We start from the raw sequence: 11,049 nt of genomic DNA on the forward strand, positions 1-11,049 counted from the left end.
ACCACATCCTCATCCATGTGATCCACAAATAAATCATCATTATCACCATCAATTTCATTTTCACTATCCTAGAAATCTAAATCTTCACTATCTTCCTCGTCACTGCCAGATTCTCCAATCGAATTACTTCTCTGCTCCTTCGCTGGACTTAGATTCTTATAAAAGTATGGTAGCTTCTCTCCATCTTTCTTCTCCCTATACTGCACTTTGACAGGGCTCACCACCTTTGGAAGCTATGCAATTAGGTTCAATATGATATGATCCTAAGGAGCACTGATAACAATATCATCATGATTAAAATAGACAACCAGATTCTTAATCCTACCCACAACTGAACACATGGCATTGGTGTCTACATCACCATGTATGACTCTTAGGGCATCAGCCAATTCCTTCCCTAATAGGTAGCCAATAATACTTCAAATTTGGTGTCTTTGGGTATTGTAGCTCCATGAGCATGTCATCTAGCCACTATGTCGACCAAGTATCAACTTCACAGTGATCATACCAACTAACTTTTCCATCTACATAACTCCTCAAATGCCCAAAACCAACGAAGAATCCACCATGGTGAACCTGTACTGTGAACTCATCAGGATTGTACCTACGATCAAGAACAAACCAATGGAAACAACAAATTAGACTAAAATTAAGCTAGCATTTGACACCAACAGAACCCCAACAGAATCCTAAATCCCATCGAGATTACCCTAAATTGAATAATTCCAACCCAAAACTCGAATTTTCTCCTAGGTGCATGCACTAATTCTACCAATCCATCACCGATTTCATGAGTCTGGGTCAGATTCTCACCATACGACGGCGCATGGTTGACCTTCCTCCCCAGTATTGGAGCCATCGTCGGCCGCCGTGGCAGCAGACAGCTACGGTACCACCGCCGTGGTTCACCTTCGTCCCTTGTTGTACCACGGACTGGTACAGTTCATCGGCAACCGCCTCCGTCCCAATTGCCTCGGTGGTGACGAAGTCGAAGACAGAGGGAGGTGGGGGTGGGGCCACACGAATGGTGGCAGCGTGAGGAGGATGGGGGTTGGGGGGATTTCTGGAAAAAACATTACGCCTGGGTCCAGCGTGGCGTGCCACATCAGCTCGCGGATCCGGTCTGAGACCCATTTTGACACGGGTCGACGCCTAGATCTTGTAGCTATGCATTTTGGGAGCAGGGACCTGAACTACACTCGGTGCCAAGTTGATGTTTTTTACCGGGGGGAAATATTTTGTGAGCACATCTCATTTGCTTCGCAGCGAAGCTTCTCAGATAATGCAGCTCCGGTCAGGCCGCCGCCTAGTCCCGTCGCGGCCGTCTGCGGCGCCGCAAGGAGGTGCCCGTCGCGGCTGTCCCCGGCGGCGCCCAGAGGAAGGCGACGGCGGTGGTGAGGACCGGCTCAGTGGCCTACCCGAGGAGCTGATCCTAGAGGTGCTCGACCGCCTCGGTTGTGCCCGTGAAGCTGCGCGCACTAGCGGCCTCTCCCGCCGCTGGCGTGGCCTCTGGACCCACCTTCCCGTCCTGACCTTCGACGGCATGAATCCCGATTCGCTCGGCGGCGCGCTCGCCCGGGTGCGCCCCGAGCGGAACCGCCTCGTCATCCGCATCTACCCGGGTGCCACGCTCTCCGCCGCGCGTGTCTCCTCGCTGCTCAACGCCTCGGCCCGGATCGCGCCGAAGGAGCTCGTCGTCGAGCTGGATAGGTACAGCCGCGGCGTCCGCGTCAAGCTGCCGCGCTTGATCCAGAACCTTGCCTCTGCACTCTCCGAGGCCGGCAAGTTCGCCGCGCTCGAGAGCCTGGCTCTCGTCCCGTGCTGTGTCGACCCGAGCGACCTGCTCCCCCTCTGCCCGTGCCTGCGCAGGTTTGAGGCGCAGTGCCACTATAACTGGACTCTCGACACGCTCGAGGTCCATTCGGAGTCACTCGAGGAGCTCGTCTTGGGAATCCAACATCGGTCGTCCATGCCACAGCATGTCAACATTGCGACGCCCATGCTCAAGAAGTTCATGTTGAGATCCTACGGGTTCCGCTTCGCCATGTCCTTCTTGGCGCCCAAGGTGGAGGAGTTTTCATTGGAGATGGAGTGTGGTTTGTCCAGAGTTGGGTTTGGCGAGAAATGGCACCTCCTGTGGTTGAGCATGGCCACGGCGTGGACTAACAGATATGGGCAGTTCCCTCGAGTCCGCGTCCACACCCTGTCCCTGACGATAGCAGCCCGCGATGTGCGTTTCCTCTCCTGCACGATTCCTGACCTTCACGGCTAAGCTAACAATCTTATCACTCATGTCTATGGCTGTTAATCCAATTGTTTTGCAGCGCTATTCTGCTGCAGCGCAGAGCTTCGCGCAGGAAATAGCACGTCTTCCAGTGTCCCACTTCTCTGTGTTGGAGTTGCGTCTCCGAACGGAGGGGCGTGGTTTTGGAGCGCTTGTGTTGCACCTGCTCCTGCTTCGAACCACCATAGAGGCTTAAGGTGGCCCTGTTGCGAAACTATGTAATTATCCACCTTTCTCATTTGTCTTCTGCGAATATCTTCAGTTTATATCATTTATATGTGTTGATTCTCAAATATTTGAAGTTTCCATAAAACAATATGCTTTCATACTTTTTAGTTTGGAGAATGCTTAAAGAATTTTGACTGTGATCAAGCTAGCAATTGGAGAAATGAACATATCTCCTTACCCAATCTTCAAGTGGTAGAATTTGAAGGCTTTCATGGAGCGGATCATGAAGTTGATTTCCTAAAATTTCTGTTCCAATCTGCACCAATGCTGAAGAGATTGACCATTGAACTGTCCGCTGAGATTTCTCCAGATATTCAAGGATGCCAGGAACTCTGCAGTATCCTTAAGGCGAATGCTTCTGTGAAATGCTATGTTTATGACAGATCTGGACAGAAGATTTCATTTGCATGATTAGCGTGCGTCTGAGTGTAACAAGAAATCTGACCCTGATGCTTATGTCTAGGGAAACCTGAAGTGATGCTCGTTTGTTAATCTTTCTTTGATGCCATGCTTAAGATTTTCACAGTTCTTGGAGGGCCTTTTGTGTTGAATTTCACCACGATGGCAGTGTCTTATCTTGCTTGTACTCAATTATTGTACCAAGGTTTGTTATGTCAAGAAACTTGGGATGATAACTCTGCATGGATCCGGTATCCATGATTAGCGTGTTCTTCTTAGTTGCAAGAACTGTTGTCTTAATGCCTAGTGTCATGGGAAAATTTCATCAGTGTTTATCTTGCTGCTACATTTCTCTGAAAATATTTAATACTTTTATGAGTGCGCTCATGATCTACAATAAGTTGGTAGGATGGCGGTGTTTGGTATATGTTATTGCTAAATCAACTATGCAAAACATAATTGTCCATCATGATTCATCTGTTCAATACAGTTACATTTTTAAACTAGTGATCATGCCTATTAACATTGACCTCATACATTAGCTTGATATGCTATGCTACTGGTTTAGTTTGGATGTATAGTGTCCTCCTATTGTTTTGTAATAATATTGCAGCATTCTTTTCAAATGTGCTGTACACAGAGGGTTCAACGTTGTAATTATAGAATTAGTTGTGACTTGATAGTTGGTACCTGGACATCAATCTAATTCCCAATGAACCAACCTTTATGTGAAGGTGTGTTAAGTTGTGAGTGGTCTCATTTTGCGGTACTTTGTCTCCATTGTGTTCATAAACCAAAGCCTTCGTTCCCCTTTCTGTTACTTGTTTTCCAGGAGGCAATTTGTTTGTCTGTTTCATTTATCAACAGGGGTCAAGCTTACTGTGATTAATGCCGTTCTTTCAGTTTCCCCCATAATTCGATAAGCATCTTTCTCATGACAGTAGTAGTTGATCGACCTGTCGAAACTTGAAGGGACTGTTTATGTAGGTTGATCACAGTTCTTGTTTTATATATTTGAATCGATGTAGGGGTGTAGGTTTCATAGAGATTTTGATGGGGCATGGATGTTTGGGGGGATCAATTTTAACTTCAAAATACATCTTTACTTTTGATACACCTTTAGTAAGTTATTTATCCCCTTGTAGCCTTTAAATTTACCGGACCATATATATACACCTCGTTCTTGCTTGAATGTAGATTTGCCAAATTCCTTTTATAAGTTCAGAATACCTTTTGTTCCCCTTATATCTGCCGCCAATATTACTTAGAACTAAATTATATTGAGCTAGCAGATCCCACTGTAGCCTTTTCTTGCTTGTTGATGCTGTAGCAGTATTCAGTAAGCATATGATTCGGATGCTTTGTTACGTTTCTACATTCTGGTCATTTCCTGCTTAGGGGGTGTTTGGATACGAGATGTTAAACTTTAACAGTGTCACATCGGATGTTCGGATGCTAATTAGGAGAACTAAACATGAGCTAATTATAAAACTAATTGCAGAACCCTGTGCTAATTCGCGAGACGAATCTATTAAGCCTAATTAATCCATCATTAGCAATTGGTTACTGTAGCACCACATTGTCAAATCATGGACTAATTAGGTTTAATAGATTCGTCTCGTGAATTATACTCCATCTGTGCAATTAGTTTTGTAATTAGCCTATGTTTAATACTCCTAATTAGCATCCAAACATCCGATGTGACAGGTGTTAAACTTTAACACATGGTTGCCAAACAGGCCCTTAGGCTACACAATCACAGTAACTTTTCGCTACAAGAACAAGCATCCAGGTGCTACCTAACAAACTGCAAAAAGGAAAGAAGTGTTGATGTGCCCTGACTGAGATACTCGGGACCACACTAATACTGGGGGTGTTTGGATACGAGGTGCTAAACTTTAACAGTGTCACATCGGATGTTCGGATGCTAATTAGGAGAACTAAACATGAGCTAATTATAAAACTAATTGCAGAACCCTGTGCTAATTCGCGTGACGAATCTATTAAGCCTAATTAATCCATCATTAGCAAATGGTTACTGTAGCACCACATTGTCAAATCATGGACTAATTAGGCTTAATAGATTCGTCTCACGAATTACACTCCATCTGTGCAATTAGTTTTGTAATTAGTCTATGTTTAATACTCCTAATTAGCATCCAAACATTCGATGTGACGGGTGTTAAACTTTAACACCATGGAGCCAAACAGGCCCTAAGTGAAGCAAAACTATGCTCAAGCTCAGAACAGCAGCGGCTTCTCCATGTCGCTGTTCACCGTTCTATCCCTTTCCTTCCTTTCTGCAGCAAGAACCTGCCCTTCTTTCTTCTTTGCCCACAGCACCGCATACAGCCCGGAGAAGAGGAAAACCATACCCAATATGCTGCACCGAACATCAATGCATCAATTCATTCTATGCAGTTCATCTGAATTGGGGGCATGTTGATTCACAATATTGCTAAGCATGGATGGAACCTGGAACCTTCTAGTACCTTCCTAGATGCATGGCCCGCCCGAGGAAGAGCACGGAGAAGATGGCGGTGCCGACGGTCTGCGTGGGGCTGAACATGGAGACCATCACGGGGCCTTTCTTCTCCAGCGCCCACGTCTGGAACATGATGCACGCCGAGCTCACCACCCCGCCCTGCAACCACACACACCAGCGACAACCTGTCACGCCACGCTGGCCGAGCTAGCTTCTTATTTATTCATCACCATTTCGGCAGTACCACGAACACGAGGGAGAGAACGATCTGGAGGCTGATCTGGGGCGTCCCGGGGGTGAACTGCCCCGCCGTGGCCACCTGGAACGCCGCCGTCAGCGCCGCGCCGATCAGCGACGTCACGGAACAGAGCGTGAACGGCGCCGGGAAGTGGAGCATGGTCGCCGCCTGCATGACGATCGTGCCGGAGAGCACGAGCACCGCACCGAGGAGGAACAGGCAGCCCGCCACCCAGCTCGCGGCGGCGGCGCGCTCCGCCGGCCGCGGCATGACGTGCCCCGGCGGGGCGTCCGGGCTCTGCAGGACGCTCATGGCGATGGCGCCACCCAGGCAGACCACGGTGCCGAGGATCTTGGCCCTCGTGTAGGGGCACTTGAGATCAACCCTCTCGAACCTGTAGGTGCCGGCACGTAAAAACTACTAACATTATGCGGCTGCGCAGTTCATCTCACGGCCGGCGTAAGCGCGTACCCGAGGCAGCCGGAGATGATGAAGATGAAGCCGGGGGTGAGGTTGGGCATGGCGGAGGCGATGGCCGGGGACGTCATCTTCATGCCCTGCAGCAGCAGGGCCTGGAATCCTGTCACCCTGGAAGACACCGACATGGATCATAAACTCATCATTTGAGAATTGAGATCGAGCAGCACTTAAGAACCGCTAGAGTTTCTCACCCTCCCAGAGCCAGCACGATGAACTGGAAAAGCAACCGGCTTGTCAGCTCCGACGGCCATTTCTTCCTGCTCCATCCATGCACGCACGCATCGTCAATCGCAGATTTGCAGATCGAACGTATCGAAAAGTAACGAATAATAAATAATTTAGGGGATACGCGCGTGCATGATCAACAATTCAGACCTCTCGAGCTTGACGGCGAAGGGGATGGTGAGGACCGCGGTGCAGAGGCTGCCGAAGGCGACGAGGAAGAGCGGGTCCAGCCCCAGCGCCAGCACGGGCGTCACCACCACCATGTACGCCGCGCCAGCCAGCTGCACGCCCACCAGCCCCAGCGAGATGGCGCCGTCCTCCCAGCACCCGCGGCCCGCCGCCGCGGCGGCGTCGTCGTCGAGCGGCAGGAGCATCGGCACGGTGGCGGAGTCTGTGGCGGCGGGCGTGCCGGCCATGCACGCGGCGGGTCTCCCTCTCCTGGTGGCGGGCGCGCGCTGGTGTGCGTGGTCACTCCGCACGTCGCGCGGGCTCTGCAAGTGTTTGCTATTCTGAGGGGCCGAGGGGGGCGAGAGGGCTCCTACCGAGCTGAAGCCGAAATGGCACGAACGAGCAGTACTCAACTGAATGTAAGAGAACACACCAGACCGGAGTTGGGAAGAACGAGCTACAGAAGTGCCGATAAATTCTGATGCAAAATGGTTGGATTACTACTGCTGCAAGTACTGTCTAACTGTAGGTGAGAGTGGCACGGTCATACACTGACCGGTTCTTCAGCTCATGGGCACGTTCGACATGCGATTCCATCTCTTCCACGAACAATTTCGCATTCTAAACGAGAACATCTGAATTGGAGACACATGTCTGCTGCATCTGTACAATCTTTGAGTAGCAGAACAAATTAGCACCCACTGACCCACGTTGCGAGTTATCAGACTTCTAATGCAATCTACTTCTAAGAAGACTCAAAGGTGTAACCTCAGTTGGTTCTGCTATTTGACAGGGCAGAAAGACACTGAGGCCTGGCCACCTGTCTTTTGAACTACACACTGATTGTTCCACAATGTCACAGCAAAGCAGGATTCAGAAAGAGCGATCCGTTGCAGGACAACAGCCGACTCATCAATTCAGAACAACTTTCTGCAAGTGCTAACAGGCAACAGCCATGCCAAATTTTGTTTGACATGAAAGTGAACATCTATACAGGAAATATCCAAGAAAGAACACTGTGGTCAAACAGTCCACGATTCAACCCAACTGATACTTCACGTCAGGGCCCTGCACAGACTCTCCTCCTTCCCGTGTCGACTTACGTGTGTCTGTTAGGTTGACCAAGGATTTCACAGTGTCAGCGCCGAATCTGCCCGCAAGGGCGCCTTTCTCAGCAATCACAAGTGCTTTCTCTTTGACAAAGCTTTGCAGTTTCTTGGTATCAATATCCAGGCGCTCTTGGTCTACAGCAATAGTAAAATGAAACAAGCAATTGTTAGTCACTGTGTTGTCTCAAGGAACTAGTCAAATATACATAGTTTGACCAAACTGACATAAGTTTCCTTATGCCTAAAGGGGAAATAATTGCTTAAAACACAATTTCTAGGAATTTTACAGAACTGAAGGCAAAACATTTCAGGGGCCCAAATGAGTCCAAGAAGATTTTGGATGCTAGAAGATAGCAGTGGTGACAAAAGAAAAGAAACAAGCCTTGGCACACACTTCTTCACCCCCAAGCTTGTCTAGCAATAACATGCACCAAAAAAAATATGCAGGAGTAACCACCCAAGCAAGATCCTCTAGATTTCAAATCGACAAATAGAGGCTTGCTCCACATATGTATTGAACTTTCATCATCAGTAATTTCAAATGCATTTGATTATTATTCTGGAGGGTACCTTTTTCCAAAACAGTATGCGCCACATGAAATGGAACACGGGCAAAAATATCTGATCCAGGAAACATTAGCCAGGTATGTTCTTTGGGGTCATGATCTCCACAAGTAGGGCATATCTCCTTTATCAGCTGCTTGCCAGAGCTTCCTTCCATTTCTTTCATTATGACCTCAAAGGGAGATGGCACACTGGTTTTGGTTGTCCTGGCTTGTTTACGGAGGGCTGTCAGGGCCTCCCTGTTGCCATTTCTCACCTTGTCATTTTCCACCAACTGATATCACAGAGAACAATGAAACACAAGCAATCAATCGTGACACTTATCTGATATTTAAAATTCAAGCCAATAACACACACGGACCTGATGCCTTGCCAGAAGAACTTGCTCTGCATCAGTCTCAATGTCAACCAGAGTCTCTTGAAGCTGCTTCATGTTGGGATCCATCATGGGGCTGAAAAATAATGTCAAAGGTGTCAGTAAATTTCTTAAGAAGAACATGGCATCCTCATATTATACACTAGTATCTTAAAGGGGCATACACAAATACACAATCTTCACTTCTTCATAGTCTCAATTCTAGCTATCCTTCTTCTATGATAGAAGGTACATAATTCTGTAAACCTGAGATAGTATGTGCTTGTACGAAAGTAACATTGTGAGTTGCATACTAGCATCAAAATTATCTTTAGTACAGTACATTGACCACATTGCTCCTAGCTGGTGTGATGACACACCTCAGGTCAATACATAATTTTCTAGCTACTTCAATTTCAAATTTGAAGCCTTGAATGGTATACCAAACAAATCAGAGAACTTTGGCATACACAGCTTAAATTTGAAGCCTCGAATGGATACCAAATAAATTACAGAACTTTGGCATACATAGCTTAAATTAGAGAAGGTGCTGGGCAAGGGCCGACATGAGGTTGCCAGTCCCTAACCCATGGATTCCTGCACAGCACCTGCTCATATGACTTGACACATGAGATCCAAATCCAAAATTTCACAATCCCGGTGATTTCACAAATTGATGTAAGTGAATTATCGAGTAAGTGAAATTATCAAGTTCTACAGCAGTGGCAGACCCAGCTTTTTGTTAAGACTAGGGCCAAAATTCAGCAGCCAAAAGTACTGCTACAGAGTAATCGCAAGTGTATTGTAAAGGTCCATTCCGATAGCCAAATCTGACCAGGAAACATAAATAGTTTTCATACTGTTACAATTTAAGCATGTAGTCGTTTAGAAATGACATTTCATCCAAAAAGTAATATAATTTGAGCATGAAATCAAGTCATATGTTTTTTTACAAGGAGCTAAGTTTCGAGCAGAAAGGTAGGTATTTGGGTATCTAAACACACTTGTTTTTTGTTTACACAAAGTTAGATGAAATCAGAACTGCGCATATCAAATTAGAAGGCTACAAAATTATCGGAAGCCTCTGAAACACTCAGGTGTTGTATAAACACTCCCTTAGTTTTCGTTTCTGCAAGGATGAGTACTTATATGGGGTTTCAACAAAACAAATTCGGTTCACAAATCACAAGTCTAGAAAGTGATTTAGAATCATGCGATGTTCAGTTAGTATTAGGTGCTGTTGAGCACATACGCAGTTACCCACCCAGGCTTTGATCTGGGTACCTACCTCCTTTTTTTTTCATGTCAATGCCAAAGTTTTTAGCCTCACTTCTAGTATAAAGTAAAAAAAAACAAGGATAATTTTTTTTTGCAATTAAAAAGGGGTTGAATACTTGTCTCCTTCCGGTCGGGCGTCGGTGGTGCCTGCGTCTGCCTGCCTCCTTCCAGCCGGCGCGGCGGTGCGCTAGGTAGGACTGCAGTAGGAGAGGAGAGAATAGAGGAGGAGCAGAGCCGGCGGCACGCGTAGGCAGCAGCTGAGGAGCGAGGGCCAGGACGGCGGCGGGCGGCGCACCAGGAGGGCGAGTCGCGACTCGCGAACAGAGGAGGCGAGGACGAGCGGTGGGTGATTTGCGCTGCTGCTTTGCCCTAGTCGATGGGCCTGGGCCTCTTGCTTTTAGGCCGAAATTAAAGAGGGGTAGTGGACTTTGCTGGGCCACGACTAGGGCCACGGCCCGGGTGGCCTTAGGCGCAGGTCCGCCCTAACAGCACAATTGATGTAACCAAAGAAAATTATAAGGCATCCGGTTGAGTTGGACTATTCAACATAAACGCTTTCCTCAATTGATCTCTAACTGATCTGCCATTTGCCTGCTGAGCCATTCTCAGGACTAAAATCAAATGCACCGGATGCTTAAGTTGTTGAGTCATGCTATCAATAGTTGCCTGGAGCACAACTTCTATTTCTGAAAAAAATATGTACTCAAATCTACAGATAAATTACCAATAGATGAACTGCTGATTACAAGTTCACAGCTGCAAATTTGCTCTCCTCACTACCACAGGGAATCGGTTTTGTTTGTACCTGTGGGGATCTGACTCTTCAGCCTGAGAGCTCAAAGCGCGCTCGGGCCTCAGGAGGCACGTGCCTACTGCCTGGAACTCGCCACCCGCTGCGCGCGGCAAGTCCGCGCCCGGGTGCCCGGCCACCGCCACTGTCGCAGCGCCGACTCCCGGAACTAGCCGCCCGCTGCCTGGTGCTGGCCCCCGTCCCCGCCGCAACCGCAAGCGCCTCGTCCGCTCGCTGGCGCCGCCTAGGGTATTAGTTTTTTTTTCTAGTAGTCTGGGCTGGGCCACTGGCTCAGTTTTTTTGAGGAGGCCGGCCGCTCAGTTTGTTTGGAAAGGATAGAGGCAACGGCCCATCCACCGGCCGCGGGTGGTGGAGGCTGATGTTTAGCGTGGGAGGGGCAGTGGAAGCGGGTGGTGGAGACGGCAGTAGGCTGGCGGGGCGGGGGA

General features: G+C 48.1%; 3 protein-coding genes across 5 annotated transcripts; 1 reads left to right on the forward strand and 2 right to left on the reverse strand.

Annotated features, from left to right (window-relative positions):
* Window positions 1–1,239: 1,239 nt before the first annotated feature.
* LOC101770796 (F-box/FBD/LRR-repeat protein At1g16930) lies at window positions 1,240–3,046 on the forward strand. Its single transcript, XM_004959622.2, has 2 exons — window positions 1,240–2,230; window positions 2,325–3,046. Exons 1-2 carry the CDS (start codon window positions 1,283–1,285, stop codon window positions 2,478–2,480), a joined length of 1,104 nt encoding a protein of 367 aa, XP_004959679.1. The 5' UTR covers window positions 1,240–1,282; the 3' UTR covers window positions 2,481–3,046.
* Window positions 3,047–5,152: 2,106 nt separating this feature from the next.
* LOC101771178 (WAT1-related protein At5g47470) lies at window positions 5,153–6,755 on the reverse strand. The gene is made up of 6 exons (XM_004959623.1): window positions 6,490–6,755; window positions 6,306–6,371; window positions 6,106–6,222; window positions 5,641–6,028; window positions 5,404–5,555; window positions 5,153–5,294 (listed from the first exon to the last, which is right to left on the reverse strand). Exons 1-6 carry the CDS (start codon window positions 6,753–6,755, stop codon window positions 5,153–5,155), a joined length of 1,131 nt encoding a protein of 376 aa, XP_004959680.1.
* Window positions 6,756–7,262: 507 nt separating this feature from the next.
* Window positions 7,263–10,758, reverse strand: LOC101768739. 3 transcript variants are annotated; one of them, XM_004957657.3, is made up of 4 exons: window positions 9,930–10,179; window positions 8,542–8,632; window positions 8,187–8,454; window positions 7,263–7,751 (listed from the first exon to the last, which is right to left on the reverse strand). In XM_004957657.3, the coding sequence occupies exons 2-4, from the start codon at window positions 8,626–8,628 to the stop codon at window positions 7,546–7,548; spliced, it is 561 nt and encodes a 186-aa protein (XP_004957714.1). In that variant the 5' UTR covers window positions 8,629–8,632; window positions 9,930–10,179; the 3' UTR covers window positions 7,263–7,545. The 3 variants fall into 3 exon arrangements, with proteins under 3 accessions (XP_004957714.1, XP_004957713.1, XP_004957715.1); XM_004957656.4 differs by lacking the exon at window positions 9,930–10,179 and adding an exon at window positions 8,721–9,879; XM_004957658.4 differs by lacking the exon at window positions 9,930–10,179 and adding an exon at window positions 10,619–10,758 and having other exon boundaries at window positions 7,272–7,751.
* Between the last annotated feature and the right edge of the window lie 291 nt (window positions 10,759–11,049).

Source organism: Setaria italica, chromosome II (assembly GCF_000263155.2).
Source record: "Setaria italica strain Yugu1 chromosome II, Setaria_italica_v2.0, whole genome shotgun sequence".
Lineage (NCBI taxonomy): Eukaryota > Viridiplantae > Streptophyta > Magnoliopsida > Poales > Poaceae > Setaria > Setaria italica.